Source organism: Lissotriton helveticus, chromosome 12, assembly GCF_964261635.1.
Source record: "Lissotriton helveticus chromosome 12, aLisHel1.1, whole genome shotgun sequence".
Classification (NCBI taxonomy): Eukaryota; Metazoa; Chordata; class Amphibia; order Caudata; family Salamandridae; genus Lissotriton; species Lissotriton helveticus.
In genome coordinates, this window is record NC_136073.1 from 580,536,600 (window position 1) to 580,563,934 (window position 27,335).

A 27,335-nucleotide genomic window follows, 5' to 3' on the forward strand; every position below is an offset into this window, starting at 1 on the left:
TCCCTGGTATCACTCTTAATGAGCATACATCTTGCTTGTCCGTTCTTTCCTGGAATTTGGCGGGACTTCAGGGCAAATTAGACTCCCCCGAGTGGGGGTCTTTTATCGACACACAGGATGTATGCCTGTTCCAGGAGACATGGGCAAAGGAGGATAAATGGCGATCAGGCTATGCAGCCTTCTTAATTCCAGCTAAGTGGGAAGGGACGGCCTTCGGTGGGTCTTTGCATATGGGTGGCATCCCATTTGGGATGTAAGGCTAGGGTCCTTAAAACTAACTCTCTGGATGTTCAGTGCGTGCTGTTGGAATGGCCAAACAATATTCAAATAGCGCTGATAAATGTGTATTCCAGACCGATGGGAATAACGTAGCCCTCACCCACCTTCGACGAGCTTTCTCTATTTCTCCCCACAATACCTCAGGGTACTAGGATCCTCTTGGGGGGTGATTTCAACTGTCAGTATGAGCCGCTAACCCTAATTCTGGAGGGAGCACTTCTGGAGGAGGATGATCAGTGGGGAATTCCGCAATTAGAGGCCCCTCCAGCAAAGCCATGGTCACCCTTAGCAACCCAAATTTTGGGACTCACCCTCAGCAATTCCCTGAGGGCTTGTAATGGCCGTACCAAGGGTGACACTCCTTCGAAACCCACCTTTAATAAAACAGGGCAGGAGTCTCACCTGGACTATATCCTTGTTCAGACATCTGACTGAATAAGGTTTCTGACTTTGCGGTAGTGCAAAGAACTGACAGCGACCACAATGCGCTGATTCTTTCGCTGGTCTCGCCCGGTGGTCCCACGAGTGATCAGCCAGCAGAGGCATCTCTGGATCCAAAACTAATTTTAACTAATGACAGGCGCAGAGTGAGGTGGGCCAAGCTCCTGGACAATCCCGCCCACATTTCCGAGCTCTATGCACGGATTCTCCCCACATTCGAACGCGTCGGGGCCCTTATTTTTCAACCCTCCTCAGCAGAATTGTTTCCCAAGTTGGGCACCCTCCACACGGAGTTGGTGGACACTCTTGAGGAACTTCTAAATCCAATTGCTCGGAAAGGGCCCCGCAGGGGGCAAAGAGCTTCCTGGTTCAACTCAGCTTGTAGGAGGGCAAAGGCTGACCTCCTCACTGTACTGAAGCACCCCAGGGACACAGGGCTAATCAAGTTTAGGAGGGCGGAACTGAAGCAAGTAATCCACCATGCAAAGGTGGAATGGGACCATTCCAACTGGGAAAACATGCTGGCCTCTCTCCAGACCAGAGACGCTCGTAAATTCTGGCAGATAGTGAGAACAGGGTCTGCCGAGCCGACTCCAGCCATGGAGGCCAATATAGCGGCTGGGGTGTGGGAGGACCATTTTCGCAGCCTTTATGAAGAGGTTATCCCCGGTTTGGCTAGGCTCCATGTTGGGCTACCGATTGATCACCTCCCATTTTCTGGTGTGCCAACCGCGCACTCGAACACTTTGGAGGGTGTCGAGGCAATGCAATTTTCGCTGGGGGAGGTTCTTAATGTAATATCTAAGCTGCCATCGGGTAAAGCTCCCGGGTTAGATAAAATCCCGGGAGATCTATTTAAGCATCAACCCAGGGTTTTGGCCCACTACCTACTGGAAGTTTTCAATGCAATCCTTGGGGGAATGGCGGTCCCTAGTACTTGGCTGGGGGCAGAGATTGTCCCTATCTTCAAGAAGGGCTCTCCTCTGCTCCCAGCCAATTACAGGCCGATCAGCCTCATCGACGTTTCACAAAAAGTCTTCGCGAGGCTGATACTTGACCGCCTGCAGGAATGGATGATAGATCATTCAATCCTAAGTACATTCCAGGCTGGGTTCAGGAGTAAGGTTTCAACTACGGACCAAATTTTTCGTTTGGCCCTCCTTTTTTGGAAGATGGTGCGGGTGCAGGACGGTACGCTCTACACCGTCTTTGTTGACCTCCGCGCAGCCTTCGATTTGGTTCCGTGGAGTAAACTATGGACGGTACTCTCCAACCTGGGTATCCCCCCGATCTTTTAGATATCATTGTTCGCTTGCACACTCACAACTATGCACAGGTTAGGTGTGGGAGGATGGGTAGCCTCTCAAAAAGATTTCCCGTTGGCAGAGGGGTAAGGCAGGGAGGTGTCCTAGCACCCACCCTGATTTGCCTCTTTGTCAACGGGGTAATCAATCATCTAAATAAGGTCCCCAACACAGACGCACCAAGGCTCGGCGGCAGCAGGGTGCCCGCAATTATGTTTGCGGATGACACCCTGCTGCTGTCGAAATCCCCAATGGGGATTCAGCGTATCTTGGAGGGTTTTGAGGCATTCTGTGGAGAGCATGGTCTCGAAATTAATGCTCTCAAAACCAAGTATATAATTTTTAACCCCCCCAAAAAAACACGCCCTAACCCCTCTATAGGCCTGAACAGGTTAGAAAGAGTCTACACGTTTGAGTATCTGGGTGTGACCATGAACGACAAATTGGAATGGGGTGATCATCAAGCTAAGTCCCAGCTCAAACTAGCTCAAATAGCAGGGGGAATAATCAGGCTAGTTAATTCTAATAAATCATCTGTTAGACCGATAGGCCCCCCACTGGAGATCTATAGACTCCAGGCCAGAGGTGCGATTCTATATGGTAGTGAACTCTGGAGCCATGTGTGCAAAAAAGATCTACTCACTGCTGAAAATAAGTTTCTTAGACAACTCCTAAAGTTACCAGCTAGCACCCCCCCTTTGCCCCTTAGGTTGGATCTGAGTTTGAAACCTCTGGACGAAGTACTGGGTGTAAAGCCCTTAACTTTCTAGCGAAGATTATGGTCCACTCCTGAGTTAGCCAACTATAGGTAGGAAATGCAGGAAATTATTGCCCTTCCTACTATAGAGAACATTCCGTGGTTTAAATATCTAAAAACTGAGTTGCCCGGCTGGGTCTTCCGACCCTGTGGAGTGATCCTGAATCGGCGAGTCAGGGACTATCTCGCAAACATCTGGTGGCAACTTTCCACGCATGCAATCTTGCATCCCACACACAGGGTACACGCCCAGGTTCCACAACTAATATTTTCCTTGGGGTCAAAGATTGCTACAAGTTTGAGACTGTTCTAGACGACATTGTCCCGAATCTTGTCAGGAAATTATACCTGCAATGGCGGTATGGCACACTTCCGCTAAGAGCCTTCACCAGTAAAGGGAAACAGCACTCCCTGGAAAATTGTCCCGGCTGCAATTGTAGCCTAGAAGACGAATTGCATTTAGTTTTCTTTTGCCCTGCCTACATTGCTGCTAGAAGGTTTTGGATAATTCCACTTTGTAAAAATCTAGGGTTTGCTAACTGTTCCGAGGCCTTCAGAATACTTAAGACTGACCTCTCAAGTGCAACTGTCTTTGCAGTGGCCAATTTTCTCGAAGCAGCATGGCATAAGAGAATGTTTTTAATGTCTAGGGCACTCCAATCTTGATCTAGACCATGCACCAGTTAGTGTAACAAATTTTTATGTATTATGTCATTTTATGCAAGATTTTTAGCTGTTAGTGTTAAATCGCTTTTTTGAGAACCACTAGCCTGTACCTGTGTGCTACCCCGCTATTGATGTAGCAGTGATGTCTGATTTTTTTCATCTGTATTGATTTTATGCTGTATCTTTTATAGCAAAATTGCCGAAATAAAGATTAACGAACGAACGATGCAAGTGCTTTTTACTTTTAGGTTTACCAATCTGAGTTTGATTAGTAAACAAAAGAAAAATATTTTTATATGAGATGGTATGGGAAAACAAGCATTTACAAGGCAATAGGTCTTGCAATGACAATGTTTTGAGCTATTGGCATTGAAAATGTTATTGTTTTTTTTTCCTTCGTGAAGCATTAATCCGGTAATGGCGTTGTAAATGACAATGTCTTTTATCCCCTGTTGACCCCCGCATACAGGCATGCATAGAAACCGCACTACAAACAGGGACACATGCATGCACATGCAGAGAAACACACACAGCCCGTGAGACAGACACACTAATACATAGAGGCACACGGGTGCACCAAAGCACCTGCGTGGCTTCTCTAACCGTTTGCAACAGAAAACTAGTATATTAGTTCATTAATACAGCCTTGCGCGCGTGGCATGCACTGCACGACTTCAAGCAAAAAGCTCAAAGCCTAGGAGTTCTGAATACCATACTCGATTGTATGCGTTTGCCTCACACATTATGACACAGAGTGACCAAAAGTAGCGGCCTAAACGTATAAGCATAGGAGAAACTCCTTATACACAATAGGCAGTGATCTGCTATTATAGGTCCTGAGGTATGCCACAAGACCTTTTGAGGTGGAACTAGGGTGGTTGGAACATGTAGACCCACTTCTGATGCAGGGGATCACTAACTATCCCAAGTAGCATCATCCGTATTTTTAATCTTGTCCGAGCGCCCTGAAGCATAATACATTGTACAGAGGGGACACAAGACCATTTTAGATCCAATACAGATCCCACCACAATAGACATCTCTAAAAAAAAAAAGCTCCCTTCTTTGGAAGGTCGAGCCCACCCAGACACAATAGGTATTTTAGATGAGGACTCTATCATGAAGCATGTCACTAGTGAACTCTACTGGGTAAGAGTCCTTTAAAAAACACAACGGGGGATTTCCTGGTCAGGAAGGGATATTAGTAGTTTCTCTCTCTATTGACTAAGTTGTACACTTGGAAAAAGAGTAAACCCACTCTAAATACTTCTACCTCCTCTGGCTGATATTCTATAGAACCATAATCAGACAGCTCTGGAAAATGGCTAATTCCCCCAACTTTCAGCCAATGGTTTGAGAATATGGCCAAAGTGAAGATCTACAAACAACTACATGGCTTTACACTCTAATGCTATTAAGAAATTCACAAAAAACTGGAGTTATTTTCCAGGTGACATCAGATTGTGATGTGTTCTAATCTTATAAATAAGGATTTATGAAAAGGGACCAATTACCATCCCCCGTTTTTTTGTTTTGTTTTTAAATATTCAGTGACAAATATATTTATCTAGTTAATAATATATGCATTTTGGATTCCACAATTAATAGAAACATTGAAAGAAAAAAAGAAATAGGCTAACATTTATTGTGAAATGTCCTATATTTTAAATAAAAAATATAGAACATTCTAACATCGTGTGATACTAAAGTTTGTGTCCAAGCACTTTAAAAGGGCTTGAACGAATAAACTGTCAGATGCTTTAAGGGCCTTCTAGGAGCTGTGCAGTACTTGCCATCCAGCTGATTAGAGACTAGCCATTTGTTCTTAATGTGTTTAAATGTGGAAATTGTTTTATGGGCTGAATGGAGTTGAGAATACCAGGATCATGATGGTTAATTTTACGTAATCTTATGTCCTAAACTTTTGAGTAGAATGCATGGGGTAATAGTAAGACAAGATTTACAGAGGACGCAGTGTAAGATGTTAGCCAAAATGTTCTTGATCATGAAAAGATTAAACTGCCATGTAAAAAGTATTGATGACAGAATTTATAGAAAGAACTACCTTCTAGTTAGCAACTATGAACCTTTTTTATCCAAAGAAGTGTTCTCCATACGTCAGGATTATGTAGACTCCTCTGAACTTCTAGCTATAGTTCTGTTGTTTCCAGAACAGTATGTGCTAGTGCATTTGCCTTTACTCTAAGATTTAAAATGTACCCATGTGAAATTGTTCTTATCCAGGCAAACAGACCTTAGAATCTCTGCTTCTGTCCTCATCTTTTGGGTTTCCTCATGCACGAGGATCAAAGAAGAATGTTCCAATAAACAGCGATTGCAACATCTTTTGTTATGCATGAGAAGACAGAAGTGAGCTTAAGTCAGTATAATCAAACTAAAATGTCATGGTAGAAGTCCGCTGTTGCCAGATCCTACACTTGCTACACTGATCAGGTTAGTTGAAGTTTGCATGACTTACTTCACTATTTCCAGAAAATCATCCTTTTTCTTCATTGGAAGGTACTCTGGGAATTGACTCACTGAATCCCACACACAGTCATCATAATGGCTCAATAGGGAAGAAGAACTTGCGTCTTTCACTGTACTAAATGAAGTCTGGCACATTTTTCTTCCCACCAGAGTGTTTTCGTGTTTTGTTCTCCTTCTCTAGCAGGCTAGAAGACACTGAGCCTTTTTCATCGCTACAGCCACGACTAACAAATCTGAAGGGGCCATCTTCTTCATGAATTTGAGGTGCCAGTCAGCTGATCTAATCATATTTTCCGTACCCGCATACATCATCCCTGTCATTTAGTTTTCGCGATTTCAGCACTTTAGAAGGAATACACAGACTCTTTCCTCTATGGTTTTGCCCCTGAAGAAGGGACCCTACCGTCCCGAAATGCATCTGGCATCAAACTAAAAATGGATGAAGAACTTCATGTGTTTAATGATTCACTTCAGCAATGTATTTAATTAACAAGATGTTTGTTATTTAAGTATGACGATTGTTTAGTTTCACAAAGAACATGTGATGTATGTTTTATATGTACATGATTCTTATATGCTTCAGAGAACTTAACATATTGTTTTTAAAACATTACAGCAAAAACTAATTCACGTTTTTGATTAATTTGGTTTAATAAGAGGGTTGTAGTTTACATACCCATAGAACAGTGCATGGTACCAGCAGGTCTTCCTGCTGATTGTTACACATCCACAGGCTGGGCATTTATCAAAAAATGCTGTTATAGTGACCAAAAGCAGATGCAAAGTTAAAGGCCCTCATGAAAAGTAAAGGTAAGTTTGTACTTTTTTGTCCTTAGGTGTCAAATGAAGCTGAAAGTCCCCCCACCAAAAACAAAACAATGTTAATAGCCAAAAACAGCTTTAAACAATAGAGGATTGTTTTCAGGATCATCACCGAGGACTGAAACAAAGAAACCACCTGAGTGTCACCATGTTGGGCCTAATGGGCTAGAGCAGTCTTCCAGTATTCTTAAAGAAACCGGGTTTCCTTTGGTGTGTATGCTTTGTTCTGGAACACTTATCAGCTTTCTCTTTTGCTCCAAGTACAATAGTTGCAGTGTGGTGCTTGCAGTCTAACACACACTAATTCGTCCTATGATCCTTGTCATACCACATCGTATTTATTTTTCTTTTATAAACTTCTTGTTATCTAGTGCAATCTAGACACAAGGGAAATAGTCTCATGAATTGTTGTGCTTGCATGTATGTGAAAAAACAAGTGAACGTGTGTATGTGTGAAGGTCTTTGAACTTGTGCGAGATATGAATCAGGTAGCCTCACACATCTGGGCTGTACGTCTTTCTTAGGGCTGCAAATCTACCTATGAACAGACCTCTGCCAGTACAGCCACTCCTGGCTGGATGATTTCTGTGTTATCTCTTTATTATCCTAATGTGTTCAAGTCGGAGGTGAGGTGACACCACCCCTTCCATATGCAGCTTGCAAGCGGTGAAACAGTTTCTTAGCAGGTCATCTCAGCTTGGAAAGCCCTATAAATGTACAGGTGTAGATTTACTCACATGCAAATTTACTACTACACCTAGGAGTAACTTTATTATGATTCACCATTTTGGCGTGTAAAGCTACACTTAGATGCAGACTTGCATGCCTCCATGCCTTCTTGGCATCTCTTAAGCCAGGATTTATAGGTCTAAAGTTACTACTCTTAATTATTCACATGTAGGTGGAGGTCCCCCTACGGTAAAGGGAAAAATTATAAAATGTAATAATTATTAAAAAATATTTTAATAACTCAATGTAAAATAAAGTACATTAACTTGTAATTAGAGAACAGGCACTAACAACGGCGAAATGTGAGAGCCACACTTCACTGTACCGTTTCTTCCTTATTCCAGTGGTTGTGAACAGCAATTCCTGCCCCTGCTGTTGTTAGGTGCAACGGCAGACGCGGAACAGAAAAACGGATGTTTGGAATGGTGCACCATTGACGGTTTCGTGTCTAATATTATAAAGATAATGAGTCCGGCAATATGTTCATTTTTGTCATCAGCTTTATTGAATCAATTCAAGTTAAATAGCATCATCCAGCCAACGCGTTTTGTTCAGATTGTCGCTTGAACTTCGTCAGGGCTTTGAATAACACAAACATAAATATGTATAAATAACGGACACATGTACATATAAACACCGTGTTCCATGTGGCTGGTATGCTAATTTCAACGATTAGTGGGGCATTATATTATTGACATGTTCTAAGGGGATTTTAGACCTAGTCTGTTTTCTCACCATTTCCGGTTTTCAGAGTCCAGTATGTTAGGGAGTGGCCTCACAAGGGATATGTTCTGTAAGGCACTCTCACACACAGCTTTTTATTCCTCTTGCAGGTATTCCTCAAGGGCTATCATACCCGCTGCCCTACAATCTGGCCATTGAAATTTCAATACCCATTTGCTTTATTGATTCGAATGATGTACTGGACTTTCATATTGGTGCCATGCCCTTTATTTTAAGAGGCTTATGACTCCATTGGATATTCCACTGTTTGTTTATTCTCAATAGGCATGTGGCATTTTACATTTAGACCTCTCTCTTCACCCTCACTTGGTCACCATGTGGGATCTTTGTGGGTAACTTACCCTTCTTATTGTTTATATATCTGTCTGCGGGTTGATGTCAATTTTCTGGCTGTTCATCTGATGTTTTCAATTTTGCTTTTACTGACCACGAAAGTATAGCCCGTAGTGGGTTCTTGGTCTAGCTCTGGTCTGGACGGTTGGGTCATTTACCCACTGTGTTCCCCTCTCTGTGGTATTGTGTCTGTATTCCTTCTCCCTTTTTTCTTTCTATATGTCTTGGTGTTGTGTCTACGTTTCTGTTATGTACCTTTGGAAAGCATTTGTCCCAGTTTGAACTTTTCTAATGTGCCAGTCATGTTTGTCAATGTGTGATTTTTTAAAAATTGCTTCTTTGAGATTTGACCTATGTGTAATGTGATTTTGTGATTGGATATTTAAATCTTTTGTGAATTGTGTTTTTATATATACATGTGTCCGTTATTTATACATATTTATGTATTTACGTATGTGTTATTCACAGCCCTGACGAAGTTCAAGCAACAATCTGAATGAAACGCGTTGGCTGGATGATGTTAGTTAACTTGAATTGATTCAATAAAGCTGATGACAAAAATTAACATATTTCCGGATTCATAATCTTTATAACATTGGACACGAAAATGTCAATGGTGCACCATTCCAAACATCTTTTGTTTTAACTTGTAATTGGTATTAACCAACAACCAAATTATTATTATTATTATTATTATTATTATTATAGAGTTGTATATAGCGCTGGCCTGACCCGAAGGTATCGGAGCGCTTAACAACATTTGTCAAGTGACCATAGCAATAATGTTGTCACACATTAACTCACAAATTAAATGTTTAGTCACTAAGTGAATACAATATATTTATGTTTATATCATATTTAAAATAATTTAGAAGAAAGCACATCACTAGCATTCCTAAACATTGTTTAGTACATTTTATCTGTAATTATTTTTCATTAAAATGTTTAATGTTTATTTAAATATTTTCAAACAGAAAGTTCATATTAATGTATTCAATTAAAACAAATTGAATAAAACTGATAAACTTTTATAGCAATGTGTTACTCTTTTGTAGGTGGGTTGTTGTATCTGCATGACCCTCACCAAATTCCCCATACCCATTACTAAAACATGCACCTACATGTGTGAAGAACTCTGTATATGTGGCTGAGACACCTGCATAGAAAGAGATAGGAAAGGCGAAGGTCTCCGCTAGTAGGTCTGTGAATAGCATTTTGTGGTGAATGAGTAGTACTACTGTAGTACTACTAATGTGCTACAAGGTGAAATTCGTGAATAAGACATAAGCAATGCAGGCAGTGGTCGTAGACAACAAGGCCCCACTTTACAAGGAGATGAATGGTAAAGTCATTGTAACAGTCTCTCTACCACTCCCAATACCTACCTTTACGTCTATAAGCCCAGTTCTCGACCCACTTTCTCAACACTTCACCTCATCCCCCAAGAATGAGCCTACAAAATGAAACAATCCTTTTTCTTTATGATGTCGATCTGAGTTGGAACGGTAAACAAAACAAAATTGTATGGGGAGGGGAAGCAACACAGAGGCGCGGTGCAGAATCATGAAGGGCAGGGGAAGCAAGAGGAGCCTGGGGTGGTGAGGGTTAAAGCCACACAGTGGGTGTGGGGAATCAAAAGGGAGGGCACAATTGGGGGGGAACAAAGAGAAAGGAAGGTGGGGAACAAAATAACGAGAAAAAGTGCAACTTGGCATTCAGGTGAGAAGCACAGGCATGAAAAAGCAACACGGGATAAAACCTCAAGGGCATCACAGAGGAGAGCATGGGAAAAGCATATGGGCAGTGAAACAGCAACAAAAAAGAGCAAAGAAAAAAGCAGAGAAGTACACCAAGAAAGGAGCTGGAAAACATTTGCAGTCTTGTAGAGAGCTTAAACAAAAAACAAAAAAGTACTGCGCGTATAGGGACCAGTGGAAGGACATAAGTAATGCATCCATACATAAGGGGTGGGACAAACACAAGAGGAATGGGCACCCCACACAAGCTAGGGGATAAGAAACAAGCAAATGAGAGCAACAACTAAGACAAACACATTAAGCAATTGGCGGGCTCTAAGCCCACAATAAGCTAATAATATGCCTGCCGACAGACCGCACATGTTCTATCTAGTAGGCAAGACCTAAAAATGAAAGTGGATAGATTACTGATAAGGGTGAAGCTAGATCAACACAATGACATTTCTTGGTTTTTTCCCGAAAAAGGTATCGTCATACAACACCATATACCCTCCTTGGTTCATTTCCAGTGAACTAAGCTGGCCTGGGCATTGGAACGGACAGACCACCCACGGGGCGGGGGGGCCCACGCCCAGGGGTGAGCCCAGAGAGAGTGTCAAAAGGGAGCCTGCAGGAATCATGGGGCCTACCACGGGAGGGTGCCACTGCAGTGATGGGCCATCATTCAGGCTCTATCACCCTGAGCTGCGCAGTTTATCAAGGGAATTACTCAAATGCACTGGCTTTCAGCTAGGAGGGGCCCCTGTTGGACATGGCCTTCTTGGGGAAATTACCACAAACCATTACGTTTTTTTTCCTCTAGGCTTTGCTGACTCACTCTGTACGACCTTAGGAATCTGGGCACCTTCCCACTGTACGGCAGATGGAAGGTGTGCAGACTCCCCTCACCCGCATTGGGCAAGGGGTGCGTAAGCAATGTGTTAAGCTGCTGTACCTCTGTGAGGCCTGTAAACAGGTACATCACATTCCCAGGGCAGGTATGGCACTGGCTAGTAGTGGGACATAGCACTGAGTGTGTCACCCACTGTATCAGGCCTGTACTTGCAGGCCTGTAGGGCGCCTTTGCTCGCCCGCTTAGGCTGGCATTACTTAAGCCTCAGCCAACCCAGAGTGGGTCATGCCATGCCCTGAGGGTACCCTCCCCAGTCAAGCCCTAAAGGGCACAGAGAGGTTGTAGGCTGAAGGCCGGGCAGGTACATATGGATGTTCCCTCTACAGGTAGGGAGGAACCCCAACTTGAGGTTCGGCTCTTCCCATGGGATACTTATGGAGTGTTTCCGATTTTCTTGTGTGGCCTCAGGGCCCTGGCACAGCCTCACTGTCAAGGTAGTGGGAAAGTGCTTGCACCTTCCTATACAGTCTAGGAAGTAGCGCTGACCATGTGAGCAGAAACATGGGCCAGTCTGCCAAATGAGACCAGGAAGTGCTCACTTGTATCTAAGAGGTGTTAACTATGCGCCTGGATGCACACTGGCCCTTATACTGTTTCGAATATGGGTCCAGCCTGCTGTGACTGGCTATAGAATGTGCCCTGGCATCTATGCCATTGTGGATAGGTGCCAGGTCTGCCAACGCAGGCCAGAGAGTGCATACCTGCATCCCGCGGTGTTCTAACACCAGGGTCAGGCCTGCTGATGCAGGCCTGTGTCCATGCGGTGCCCGTTAATGCATGTGCCATCAACCATTGCAGGCCAGTGCACAAGCACTGACACACGTATTAGTTAAACTCATATCCAGTCTGCTGTGACATACTCTGGTGGGAGCACATGCACCACCGGTGCTGGGGACTATGTGTCCAACTTGCAAATCGCAGGTCGAGTGCACACTAGCGCATGTGCGCCTAGGTAGTGAGGAATACCTGTGTTTTTTCACTACCTAAGAGGTTAACATGTGGAAGTGGTTGACATTACTTCGGGCTGCAATAGTGGATTGCAGTGGAGCAGCCTCATAATGTTTCCTATCAATCGATTCGCTATACCAAACCCTTTCCAATGGTAAGGAATATGCTACTTACCAGTATGCATCTGTTCTTGGCATGTAGGGCTGCTGACATTCATATCTTGTGCATAGATCGCCGCATAGTGTTGGGTCCGGATGATTGCACTTTGTTGTCCTGGAAGAATCTTCGAAGTATCACGAGATAGGCGACTCCTCCCCTGGACTACAGCGCGCATGGGCATCTTCTCCATCCTCAGATTGTTTTTCGCCATTGTGGCAAAGATGGAGTATAGTAAGTAAGAGATGGCCATGCAAAAGAGAATCCTGCAGCTGCAACAGGCACCGGGGAGGAGGGTGGGCGATATGAATGTCAGCAGCCCTACATGCCAAGAACAGATGCATACTGGTAAGTAGCATATTCTGTTCGAGGCATGTGGGCTGCTGAATTCATATCTTGTGCATAGACTGTATACGAGTATCTCCTCTAGCGGTGGTCACCTGTACCAGCTGCAGCAGTCTGAAAAAGAGTTTTAAGGACAGCCTGGCCTACCGCAGCTTGCTGCTTTGATTGCACATCTACAAAATAGTGTTTAGTGAAAGTGTGCATGGCAGACCATGTAGCTGCCCTACATATGTCTTCAAGGGGAATATTCCCCAGGAAAGCTATGGGTGCCCCCATTTTACGCGTAGAGTGTGCTTTTGGGGGAACAGTTAGAGTGCGTTTAGCTTTTTGATAACATATTTGGATGCACTTAACTATCCATCTGGCTATTCCTGATTTTGAGATGGGATTACCTTTATGTTGTGGTGAAAAAGCAACAAACAGTTGCTTTGTTTTTGGAAATGATTTAGTCCTGTCCACATAATATAGCAGAGCTCTCCTTACATCTGTGTGTGTAGGGCTCTTTCAGCCACTGACTGTGGGTTTTGAAAGAAGACTGGCAATTCTATTAATTGGTTGATATGGAAAGTGGATATGACTTTTGGCATGAACTTAGGGTTAGTGCGAAGTACTACCTTATTAGCATGTATTTGCATAAAAGGTTCTTGGATGGTTAGTGCCTGTAGCTCACTTACTCGCCTGAGGGAGGTAATGGCAATTAGAAATGCCACCTTCCATGTTAGAAATTGTAATTCACATGAGTGGAGACGTTTGAAAGGAGGTCCCATAAGTCTGGTAAGTACTATATTTAAGTTCCAGACTGGTGATGGTGGGTGCTTTGGAGGGATTATCCTTTTAAGATCTTCCACAAAAGCTTTGATTGGTGGTACTCTAAACAGAGACAGATGTTGTCTGTTCTGGAGATATGCTGCTGTAGCAGCAAGATGTAGTCTTATAGAGGAGTATGCTAGATTGCATCTTTGAAGGTGCAAGAGGTAACAAATAATGTTTTGGATGGAAGCCTCTAATGGATTGATTTGGTTATTGTTGCAGTAAATTACAAATCGTTTCCATTTAGCTGCATAGCATGCTCTAGTAGTTGGCCGTCTTGCCTCTTTGATAATGTTCATGCAATCAGGAGGTAAGTTAAGGTATCCGAACTCTAAGACCTCAGGAGCCAGATCGCTAGGTTCATCTGATTGGGATCTGAGTGCCTGATTTCTCCATGGTTCTGAGTTAAAAGATGGGGCGCGAGGTGCAGTCTTTGGTGGGGAACTACTGAGAGTTCCAGGAACGTTAACTCGCTTAGAAATGCCACTTATAGAATATGGACATTTCTATGCTCTAAAAGTCGTGTGCAGTGGTGCCTGGCTCTAGTGGACACCAGGGTTGGGGGAGCACATCTGTGCATTCCCTAAATGGCAGACGTAAACCATGGGCATCCCACAAGAACAGCAGACCTCTGCCATTTGAGGATGAATTAGGGAGAGAGTGTTTGACACTTAGCCTCTAGGGGCCTGATCATGGCCCCACTGAAAATTGAGACCTGCATTCCAAGGCCCCATGGCAGACATGCCTACAATTTAGGGGAGACATCTGTGGTTCAAAGGGAAAACCCTCTAAACCAGCCTTAACTTCAAAGACACAATAGTATAACTATGGGTGCCATCCTTCAGCAAAGGGTGAGATATGCTTGTAGGGGCGCAAGACCAGAGAACCCGGACTGCGTGGTGCACATTGCCAGAGGACTCTGTTGTGCACATGGAGAATAACTGCCCAAAAAGGGGACTGTGTGCCCTTTCTGAATAGGGGCTGGCCTGGGCCAAAGACCTGTGAAGTATGGCACCCTGAAGTGTGCTCTCCAGGAGTCCGTCTGCGGGCCTCCTGTTCTCCTAAAGATCTCAGAGACATCAAAGATCTCCTGGGAAGAACCTACACCATCTACCTATGACATCTGGAGAGCAATGCCCTCTCAAGTGCCCACATCGGCTACTGAATCCAATCAGGTAGCGCAGTGTGAGATTGGAATTAAGACCTATGTCTGGAGAGCGGATTGTTTAGTGCTGAACCCCAGTAATCTCTCCCACATTTAAGGCTTGTGGTTCCTGTACACTCATTAGCGTCTAGTTGGAGGGGAGCGGATTCACTAATTGCAGCACCCAGTTTCTTCGATAGTCTTGCATCCCTCGTGCAACACGCCAACTGAATGCTCACTGAGTGCAGTGTCGGATTCATAGGGTGCCACCTTCGGATTACCTTAACGTATATACCATTCATTTATAGGTCAAAGCCTACCAGACAGCTCACTAACATCATCTTGAGGACATTCGGAAAGCTGCATTGGGAGTGAATTCCACCCATTGCTGACCATTGGATTTGTGGTTTGTAACTCACATTTTCTTGCTTTATATTTGCTGGCTTTTTTTTAGGCTGTCCAGCTTGAGTTCTTCCCTTCCGTGGCCAAAACATTATTTACTGTATGCTTCCACCAGTACTAGCTTTCTGTAAACAGGTTTTTAAATCGTGTTCTTATCTTGTTACATTTGCGATGAATTCAAAGACAGAGGTCTTCCTAAGGAGCTTGGCGTCTACTTTTCTTTCTCTGATTTCAAAGTGAGGATTTATGTGACAATCATTCTGGCTGCTGGGGGTGTGCTTGAGGAAGGCTGTAAAATGTTATTTTTTTTCTAGCACACAAACAAAGTTAGATGTCTGTAAATTAACTGTGCAGGTGTTTCAGATTTAGGAAGGCACAAACGAAGCACATTTTCTGGTAATTCTGAAGTGTGGCGAAAACAAATATTTTAATACGATCAAAATAAATTAATACACTAGGTGATGACATTTACACACATTATCGTTTATGCTCTTTATACTTTTATCAGTAAAACTCTATGTCTGACAAATGTAATGGTTATTTCAATTGATGATGTGTTCTTTGTAATGGCAGTGTGCTACCCCCCATGCATACTCCACTTTAACCACTCAACTCTGTAGCACCCTACACCACTCCAGACTATCCCACCCCACGCCACTGCATCATTGCACTTTACGTAGCACCACTCCACTCTGCTGTCCTCTACCTGGCACCACTCTACTCTACTATGCACCACTGCACTCTTCACCACTCCAGTCTAGGCCTCTCCACTCTATGCCACTCTACTCTACAAAACTGCACTCTATGGCACTGCACTCTACTCTGTACCACTCCACTTTGGACCAGTGCACTCTATTCTAATCCACTCAATGTCACTTTAATCTACTCTGCACCACTGCACTCTATGCTACTTCAATCTACCCTGCACCACTTCACTCTACACCACCTCACTCTACTCAATCTACCCTACACCACTGCACTCTGCGCCACTCTATGCTGCACCACTCTACTCTGCACAACTGCACTCTACTATAACCACGGCACTCAACTATAGTCTAAATCAAAGCATTCTATGCCAATCTATAATGCACCACTGCTCTCTAAACTTCTCTACAGCATTATATGCCAATGCACTCTGCATCACTACACTCTGTGCAACTGATCTCTAAGCCACTCTACGCCACTACTCTATACTCTATTTTACTGCAGTTTGAATCACTCCACTCTACGCCACTGCACTCTACCATGCACCACTCCACGCCACTTCGCTCTAAATCACTCTCCACTGAAAAACTGCACTCTCCACCACTGAACTCTACATCACTGCACTTCACTCTGCACCACTCTGAGCCAATGCACTGTAAGGCACTACACTGTACTCTGCATTGCTCCACTTTATGCCACTGCTCTCGTCACCAACCCACTCTAATCTACTCTGCAGCACTGCACTTTATGACACTGCATTCTATGACATTGTCACTGCACTCAACTCCATTTCACTCTAGTCTGAAACAATCAACTCTACGCCATTGCACTCTATACCAGTGCAATCTACCCTATGCCACTTTACACCACTCTATTCTACACTACTGCAATCTACATGACTTTACTCAAAACTAATACACTATATGCCAATGCACTCTACACCAGTCTACTCTGCACCACTGCACTGTACTCCACTACAATTTACTCTGCACTCTACTTTAAAGCATTGCACTTTACGTCTATGAACTCTACTCCACTCTATTCTACTCTGCACTACTGTACTCTTCGCAACTGCTCTCTACAACACTTTATTCTGCACCATTCTACTCTACACCACTCTACTCTGTGCCACTGCACTCTACTCTGCACCACTCTACGCCAGTAAACTCTAATCTACACCACCCTACTCTACGCCAATGCACTCTACCCCACTCTACTATGCACCGTGTTCTTCGCCACTGTATTCTTCACCACTCCACTCTGCACTACACCACTCTATGCCAATCCATTCTACGCCAATGCACTCTAATCTGTGCCACTCCACTACAGGGCGCTCTACGCCACTACTCTCTGCCAATCTCCTCTACCCTTAACCACACCACTTCACTCTACTTTGAAACAATCTACTTGATGCCAGTGCACTCTAAGCCACTGTACTCTACGATGTGCCACGCTATTCCACCCTGCGCCACTCCACTCTACGCCAATCTACTCTAATGCACTCTACACCAATTTACTTAAAACCAATGCACTCTATGGCAACTACTCTGCACCACTGCACTCTACACCATTACTGCTAGACCTCTCTATTCAACTCTGCACCATGATACTTTACGCCACTGCTCTCTACACTACTCATTGCTGCTGAACTGTACACCAATGCATTTTACAACACTGCACTCCACTCCAACCTATGCCACTGCACCCTACTCTACTCTGAAACATTGCTCTCTCTGCCACTGAATTCTATGCTACTCTGCACCACTCAACTCTACGCCAATGCATTTTACGACACTACACTCTGTATCACTCCAGTCTATGCGACTGCACTCTACTTTGCCCCACTGCCTTCCACGCCTCTGCACTCTACAACTATGCACTCTAACTTGTGCCACTCTACTCTACCCTGCACCGCTCCACTCCACTCCACTCCTCTGAAACACTTTATGCGACTCTACTCCACCCTGAGCTACTGCACTAAATGCCATTGTACTCCACGGCACTGCAATCTACACTGCGTCACTACACTCTGCGCCACTGCACTCTACATCATTTTACTCAAAACCAATTCACTCTATGCCAATCTACTCTGCACCTCAGCACTCTAAGCAACTTCACTCTAAGCCACTCCTTTAAACTCTACTCCACTCTACAACACTCTACTCCACTCGATGCCACTCCAAGACACTCTACTCCACTCTGCCATTCCGCTCTCCTACACTACTTCACTCTATGCCACTTCGCTCAAAGTCAATCTACTCCGCTCTATGCTACTGTACATCACTCTACTCCACTCTACGCAACACACTTCGCACCGTGACACTCCGCACCGCGACACTCTACTTACTCCACTCTATGCCCGTTTACTGCCTCCACGACACTTCACAACAGGCACTCCACTCTACGCCACTCAACCCTACTCCACTTCACAACTCTATACACCACTCTATTCTATGCCACAGCACTACACACTACTCTCCTTATGGCAATAACTTCTAGATATTCTGACAAGCAGCCACCATGGTCTACAATACGCCAAAAACATACTGACAAAGCTGAAAGCTCTTGCATAGGCAACATTTATTGGTTTTGTCAATGCTTGTTCAGAAAGCGATCAGTGTTTTACTATTACAGTTAATTACATGAATATAGGGCCCAATATGGACCCGTTTCAATGTCTGTTTTTAAGTGGGGCAGGGTCCCCTGTGACCCAGAGGGACCTAGCCCACTTAAACCTGCCCTATTTCCTCCCACTCTGCTCCCTATCACACACGCATACTACCTCCTATACATAAAGGTTCCAGAAATTTGTAACAGGGTACTAATACACTTATCAGATTATCTTTCTTATTTTTAAGGTATACCTTCCACTAAAAAGTGAAAATGTTGCTTGCACAAGCAAGGATTCCTAGTGTTACATGAACAATTCTCTTTGAAAAGTTTCACTTACCGGGAGGAAGTCCGAAGCTTTCAGCCCAACAAGTTCTGTCGGGGTGCTGGAGATAATGGGAGATTCAGGAACCCGTTCATTAGGAGTAGAGGATGCTATAGGAGCCTGTTGCAGATGCTCTGGCTAAGGGGCAGAAGGGAGAATGAGTCCCAACACACAAAGAATAACAAAGGTGATCGATTTGAGGTGTGTGCAAGGTTAAAATAGGCACCTTAACAAGACGGATACATTTACAAACCGCATTATTGATTTAGCTCTGATGATATCTAGGACACCCATTGCTATCTATGAGAAATAGCTCCATGCCCCTGTGGTCTCCACATGTAGATTAGAACAACACAAGTGTTTGCAAGCGAAAGACACCACATCAAAGCGCATCAATTTCAAACCTGGGAGAACTGCAGACAGCTCTGGTTGCGGAATCTTGCAGCGTTTTCCAGAGAGACCCATGTATTTTATTGTAGTGGTTTCCATATACCTTGTATTATCTAAATTACCATGTGACTACCAATGTGATCATCCTAATAAAATCTGCTCTTACCCTCCTATTAGCTGATACACCATAACTGATGGCCTCTCACTAATTTCCACCTGATAAGGCCACAGTAACTGTCTCCCAAAAACGAACATGGTAGACACCATAGGCAGTTCACCAATGAATGATTGCCTACAAAATTTCACATGACTGCTCAACTCAATAACACACTGGAGCTTCCTAGAGACCTTTCATTCCAACTAAAACATCCCAGAAGACCTCAAATCCACCTGGCCTACCTCAAGTGACCTTCCACCTCTCAGTGGACTAGCCCACAATTAAGATTTATCCTATTCCAGTCACCTTTGCGACAACTTAAATTTTCAGCTGCAAGACAACCTGTTTATTGGTGTGCCAAAATTGTGTAATTTGGGCAGATCATCCTACAAGATGAGACACCATAGAAGCCTATTGGTTCTGCCAGCCTAATATCAACTGGGAGACATGCTATTCAAATTGCTAACCGCAGAACTTTTGAAGATCGCAGCTACTCAAAAAGTAGCAGCAAGATCATTCTATTTGACTTCTCAGTGGGGAATCTTAGCGGAATAGCATCCATCATCCATTTAAGGTATTAGAAGAAAGGCTACTCAGTCAGTAGTCCATTCCAGGGAGAACAGACACCGCATGGTCAACAAGCAAAAGATCCCAGACCTTTCGCCCAGTAACAGACATGAGAACATCCAAATGAGGTCTGTTGTCTATGTAGTCAAGTTATCAGCCATTGGATCACCTTGTGTGAACGTCTACTATGTTACCCTCTTTGCTTTAGCTCAGTAGCAACATCTTCACTTTTTATTAAGGCAAGGGCAGCTTATCGAATTGTAGCCCTCCAAAAAAAAGTGAAAACGTAAAGTCATAAAACACAACAGTCCCCAATGTCCTGGATACCACTCCAGTTTTGGGGGGCGTTTGGAAAAAGACAGGTAAACAGATTCTAAATGCCTGGAATACATACATTTGCCTTCTTTGGTGCTGGTGTCAAAAGGTCAACTGCTATATTGGGCTTCACAATTTCCTTCACAATAGATTCTGCATTAAAAAAGAAAAAAGTATCATTAGATCGGTCATCCATAACAGCACATGGCCTGCCTTGACAAACAAATTCTGGTTGTATGAATGGCAGAGAGATCTAGAAAGGTTTTTCATCTTAGGGAGTAAGCGCAAAGCAGGCTCAGAGATGTGAATGTATTTGAAATAATTTTGTATAGCTGGTTGCCCCACCTGACGTTTAGTTTCTACGTTTCACAAAAGTATTGAATACATGTCTTAAACATACACTTCATAAGAATTAAATGAATACTTTTAACATGAGCACTACAAAATAAATTCTGACTTTACAGTGAAAACACGTGGCTGTATGAAGTCCTAAGAATGTAAACATGACATGAATAAAAGGTTAATTAAACAAGGAACATCACTAACATATGGTTGAAAAGCAAATGAAATAAAACTATAAAACAATGAAACGTTGTGCACTAAATAACGTGTGATTTACTGAATGTTTATCATGGAATTATGCGATAGTAACATCAATATGTCTGTCAAAAAGCTCCTACGCTTTTTCAGGGTTGCCCTGGTGTTGCAGTTGGAGGAGACAAGGGGCGCAGTAGATTGAAATCTAATAGGAGTTCGAAGTCAGGTCTAACTAGTTTAAGAACAGAAGTAGCAGAAAGCGTATAAAAAAAGCTACAGGCCAACTTCCTAGGTTTTGCTGGTCTTTTGTTTAGTGGTAAATACACCAGCGTTTAGCTTATTTTTTGATCCACAAATACCTTCAAGTAATGTAATTATCCAGTTAATGCGTTTTGAAGAGGTCATGAATTTTTTATCTAAATTGTTTAAAGCATCCCCTTAAGCAGCACTGGTTTCAGCCTTAACTGCTATGCTGAAACTCTCAACTGGGGTAATACTGCTAGGATGCCATGAGAAAGGACAGAGCAGCATATCATGAAAGTAAACTAAGCAAAGCTTATCATCCTGGATAATAGAATGTCTCTTATATTGAGAATCACTATCCCAATATTGGTCTTGAGATAGTTAAGAGAACTGGCCCGTATGCTAAAGCCCTACACTTTAAATATGAAGCTCGAATCCCTACCATCAGCTAAGGCAGAAGCAGCTAGGCCTTTTTGTAAGTTTGTGGTTATGACAATCAATGATACCAATTACAAAACCTATTCTGTGGTACATTTTTCATTATTGAGACTTTGATCGCAAAACCGATTCCAATCAAGGGAAGATCAGAGATTGCTTCTTATGCTGTCGTATATCAAGGGTTTGAAAGTACTGCACTGCAAAGAAAACAATCATCAAAGTAAACTATGCAAAGCTAGTACTCCTAGGTAATGCTCTGTCTGTAGGGCTTTGGCCGCTGAACTTGAGCCTATGCAATGGCCAGTTTGTAAAACGCAACTTCTCTCCGACTAGCTCTACTACTTCAGCTGCCTCTCACCAGCCTAGTACTGTGACGTGTGTGCTTATTAACTCAAGACATACCATACTTCTCTTATCTTTATTACAAAGACCTGGGCGGACTCATCTTCTAGCCCTGACATCCTATTCTCTATTTCTGCCTGCTTCTATATTTTCAGGCTGGACTGCATATGAAAACAGGGAGGTGGCATTGCGAACAATTATAGAGCTAAATTTACGGTCCAATGCTCTCCTCTATCATCCCCGCTACATGAAGCAGTCTCTTTCGACGCAGAAACGCCCAACTCGCAGATCTTTAAAGGCACTGCTATTTATTACCCACCTGGCCCACGTTCTACCTTAGCCCAGGAGATTGTTAGTCTCCTGGAGGCTGATATCTTGCTAAGTGACCACACGGTCCTTGGCAATTTTAATTTGCTCTAGACACTTACTCTGGTAATGACACTGCAGCCCTACTTCTAACGATGTCCTTGCTTGGTCTGGACAAACTAGTGGATAGTCCAACGCACCAAGCTGGTCACCTTTGGGTAACATAAGAACACTTCCCCTTGTCTGGTCCAATCATAGGGCTATATTCTTTGACATCAGAAACAGTGCAAGGACCTTTAGCCAGTCCATCTTGGATCTCCTAACGTGCATGGCAAACGATCTAAGCGCCAGCACTTTCTCAACAGCTAGAAGATACAAACAGGCATTCACGAGACAGGAGACAGGAGAAAAGATGGAGAGCTGGCTATTGCCATTCGGAAAAGGCCAAATATAAGATCTGCTTATCTAAATATAAGCTGTTGATTCGCTAGGAAAAATCGACCTACTTCACAAACAAAATTGAGGCTGCGGTAGACTCAAAAGAACTGTTCGCTACAGCTAAACAACTTACCACCAACACTTCGTCTTTGCCTAAAGATTGTAGTCAATCTATTTGATACACTGTAGCGGAGGCCTTTTGCCTCAAAGTTGAAGATGTTTCCAAAAACGTTTCTTGTCTTAGATCGGTATCTTATTCAGTCTTGCAAACTTCCATACAATATGATATGGACTCCTTGCTTAGGCATTTCACTCAACCATCTTGGGATGAGGTTACAAAATCGATTAAAGACCTCCAAAACGGGTTCGCTGTGTGACCCCTGCCCGCTTAGAATTGCCATCCTCACAGCTGAGACTATCAGGCCTTTATTGGCAGATATCTTCCAATTGATGAGCCACTCAGGATTATTTCCTTCAGCCTGGAAGAAAGTCAGTTTTACCATTAATTAAAAAACCTTCGCTTGATCCATGAGACCCTAGTAGTTATCGTCCCATTTCCTGTCTTCCACTGCCTGGCAAGATCATTGAAAAGGTCTTGAACAAACAATTGGCGGTGGAGCAAATCCATAACAACAACCTTCTGGATGTCACCCAATTCGGTCTTCGTGCTGGGTACAGTACGGAGACTGCCCTTATTAAAGCTACTGAGGAGATCAAGATGTCAGGATCAGGGGTGAAGAGCTGCCCTGATCCTGCTTTATCTGTCATTAGCCTTTGATACCGTGAATCATGGGCTGCTGATGGATCGTTGGGCAGGATCAGGGTGACCAAAACCGTCTGGGAGTTAACTAAACTCTTTACTCACTGGTCGAGAGCAATCGGTATGACTTGGTGACTTTCTCTCTCTCTCTCTCTCTCCCTCTTCCTTTCTTCCTTGCATGGTCCCCCAGGGGTCCTCGCTTAGCTGAACACTCTCTAACATATATGACACACCCATGGTAGAACTGATACGATCCTTTTGTTTTGCCTTTCCATCCTATGCCAATGACACACAAATTGTCATTTCGCTGGCTCCAGAGGACAAGGGTGTTGCTGTTAGATTTTGTGACGACATGAAGGCAGTTAGTTTGTGGATGTCGATGTACGGCCTCAAACTCAACTCTGGTACAATGGAGGTTGTTGCTGTTTGAGAGATATATATTTGAGAACCTGGGGAAATACATTGTTAGAAAAAACAGTGGTTCACTTAGGCCAACGATCTCAAGAGTGTTGGAAACACCTGGGGTCTTAACAAATTTTTTCCAGACCCAACAATACGTAATAAACAAGAGACCAGTCTAAAGGCAGCACAAAACTTAACGCCGTAATGCATATTTGAGACATTTTTCTGTGTGTATCATGATGTAGTGAACACAAATACGTGAAGGAAATGTGTAGTGGTAAGTGAGAATATTTAAAACATGCAGTAATTCAAAACAACAAGATGCTTAGACTCCTTTATGCATTTATTTATGTAAAAAAATTTGAGTAAAGTTGATCTGTGGTCGATGTGGTACGATCTCATAAAATTGAGATCATAAGCACAAGGAGTATGAGCACCTAGTATTTTTTGGGGGAAGCGCCAAATCTACCAAGAAAACCAGAATGAAAAGGGATAGGAGCGAAACGCCTTTAAAAAAAATATTGCTGCGCGGGCTAGTGGGTTCGGAGACTTGGTGAGGGTATTGAGCGACATCAGACTTGGTGAGTGAAAACAGGACGCCGAGTGGGAGCCCCGGTGTCTCAGGACAAAGCACGTAGGTAGTCACTTGCAGTAGTATAAATTAATAACGATAGTCTATATACCAGGACGCATAGGTGTCACTTCCAGTGGTGTGAATTAATCACAATAGTCCACATACAAGGTCGCTGCCAGCCAAGATAGCGAGCTGGTGACTTGATGGCCTCAAAGAGCAACAATAATTTCCACCCAAGTGAGTCCAGACGCCGAGCGGGAGCTCCAGTATCACAGCTCAATCTGTTTTAAATATTCTCACTTACCACTGCACATTTCCTTCACTTATTTGTGAGCACTGGATCATGATACACAAAGAAAAATTACTCAATATACATGCAATTAATAAATCAATTGTAATACAACATCTGATAGAGACTTCTTGCTAAGATTCCTTACCTTTGAAATTCCCAGGCGTCATCCTGGATCCGGAAACGTTTACTGAGCAATCACTTTGCTCGCAAAGTCAGGTGGCTCCATTCGGCTCCGCATGATGCCAATGACAACAGTTAGGACGTTGCGGTGCCTATATAGATGTCACCAAGGTGCGCGGACGTCAGTTCTTTTCTTTTGCGGGCAGTTAAGCACCGTGCAGGAGGAGGGGGGCATCCTAAGCCATGGTGGTTTAGAGGGCAGCTGAGGTCCATGGACTGGAGCTGCCCTCGGTGCAGGTCAGGACTAATCTCCTGACTGAGGTGCTTCAACCTGGGGCTTCCACGTCCAAACCCTTGTCGCCCTTTAATGAGGCACTTACAGAAGCCCTTCTAGGAATATGGTACAAACCTAGTGTAGGAGAGTAGGGTCTGCTTTCCTATGGTCACCCCATTTTTTGGCTTTTTGCTTCACTGGTATTCGACTTAATGTGGCTGTGGGCCTGCTAATCAGACCCACAGCCCTGCTGTTCTCTCTCCAAATTCAACACCATGTACTATAGGTACATCAACAATTGGGATTTGGGTCACTCTTATGAGTCCCTGTACAGAGTACCATAGGTACCCAAGGGCATAGGTGCACCCAAGGCCTACCAGGGGCTGCAGCAAGTATTATGCCACCCCTGGCTGGCCATCCAAACTGACACAACTGGCTGATCACTCAGCTGGGGCAAGGTGGTGTAATCACCCCTTGCTTAGATATAGTATTCCTATATCTACCTTTACATATAGACACATATAAACCTATAAGTCACTACTATGGCAGGCCTTAACAATCCTGAAGGCAGAGTGCTTGGTTTTATGTGAGATGAGGCTCTGGCATGAGCTGAGCCTGTCTGCAGCTTTCGGAACCATGTCGTTATAGCTGTTCTATGATATTGCCATACCATATACTCTTAAGTGCATTATAATCCTCGCGGTTATTGCTAACTTTGGTTTGGCTTTATCAAAACATGTCGTGTAAGGTGTCATACGCTTTGGAATACTAGAGGGAGAAGACATGTTGTTCCTACTTCTCCCGGTTAAAGTTAACCAGAGCTTCAGCATCACAAAATGGATGCTGCTGCCACAGACACAAGTCTGACCTCCTGCTGCTGGGAGCCCTTCCAGCGAGGGAGGCTTGGACAATAGGTTTCCTGTCACAGGGAGGTGCTAGCACCACCCCAGACAGGCCATAGTGTATTGGGGCAGGGAGGGCTGAATGAAATGAGACACTGCCTGGGGCACACAAGGTGCTCCATGCATAGGCCAGTTCAAACCGGTGCTGGGGCACTTCAGCGCGAAACTGGACAAAGGCAAAGGGGTGTAACCACCCCCTTCCTGGGTCCCACCCATAGGAGGGACCTAGCAGGTAATCCAGCCCCTTGATTTGGAATAAAGGTAGGAGCTGAGTCCCAAGACTTTAGATTATCCTGACTGAAACATTGAAAGAGAACTCTGGACCTTCTATCATCTACTTTACAAGAAGATACTGAAGAATCTCCCTTGTGGTCAAGGAGTGGCCACCCTGTGCAAACAGGCACCATCAAGCGTTCAACGGTTTGCTTTGTTCGACGCTCCCGCCAGAGCCCGAGCCCAGAGCCCGACTACACCCGGACTTCCAGACTTCCTTCAGCCCGATCCACAGCCACAGCAAAGCTGAGACCAGTGGAGGCGACGCGAGACGTGGGACCGGCCATCTTGGAAAGCCAGCGAAACGCTTTCCGTGCAGCTTCTGAGGCACCCGCAAAGTTGTGCATTGGGGTTTGAGAAGCCCCAGCCCCGAGCATCAATTGCACCGAAGATCACCTCTCCACACTCACCGAGTGCCGCGTGTGGCCCTTTTGCATTTTCCTGCTCGACGCGTCTGTCCAGTCACTTGCCCGTTGGCTAGTGGCCTCTGTGACGACAAAACCTTCAACTTACACCGCTGGTCTGGTTCCTCCAGACTGGCCCTCGCTCCCCTGAAAAGGAGCGGCCCATTAGACCTTGCTGGTCTGATTAGGAAGCCATCTTCGATTCCTGCGTGGGTGGCATTTGCCAAGGCCTGTTGACTCCGATTCGAGAACTGACACCGCCGACAGCGAGAGCCTTCGTAGGAGAGTCCACAACCAGCTCCTGGTCATCGTCGATGCCCCCTGGTCCACGTGGCATCAGAGACAAGCTTCACGACATCGCCTGATTGCTTCCCGACATCGCTTGGTTCCTTCCTGGTTCCATCCTGGTCACTGGCTAGTGACCCAGACTCTGTCCCCTCTGCTTTCAGGTACTCTTCATCCTCGATCTATCCTTGGATCCAACCGGACTCTTCTCTCCTGGTCGCCTACAGCATCTTTTCTCCAAGGCTCCATAGAACTCCACGACGAAACCCGACACACTTTGGGACCTATGCACCCGCGTCCTGTGGGTGAGGTAACATGGGTACTCCGATACTCCTGTGTAGATTGATTCTCCTAGTGTCCTAGTTTCAAGTGGTTTAGTTCTAGTCCAGTCGGAAGACTCCTAACTCTTTAACTTTCTAACTTTACGCACCCATTGACTTCTATGTGTGCACGCGTGTGTGTTTAGACACTGCACTCGCATCCTGTGGGCCTTCTGCCTTTAACAACTGTTAGTCCAGTGTAGGCCCAGCGATTCCCAAGGCCCTAGGCCTTACCATTGTTCGTGACGTGGTTCTTATACCACTATTTTAGTATATGGTTTAACGGGCCACCAGGGCCTATCCATATTGTGCAACTTATTGTATGCTGTATTAAGTT

General features: G+C 44.3%; 1 protein-coding gene across 7 annotated transcripts in view; it reads right to left on the bottom strand.

Annotated features, from left to right (window-relative positions):
- KATNB1 (katanin regulatory subunit B1) overlaps positions 1 to 27,335 on the bottom strand; it is a 637,584-nt gene that overhangs the window by 114,338 nt on the left and 495,911 nt on the right. For all 7 annotated transcript variants that reach the window (XM_078671470.1, XM_078671472.1, XM_078671466.1 and 4 more), the window contains 2 exons: positions 20,168 to 20,241; positions 18,675 to 18,797 (listed from right to left, as the gene is read on the bottom strand). In XM_078671470.1, coding sequence (XP_078527596.1) covers positions 18,675 to 18,797; positions 20,168 to 20,241 — 197 coding nt within the window. The remainder of the gene's footprint in view (positions 1 to 18,674; positions 18,798 to 20,167; positions 20,242 to 27,335) is intronic.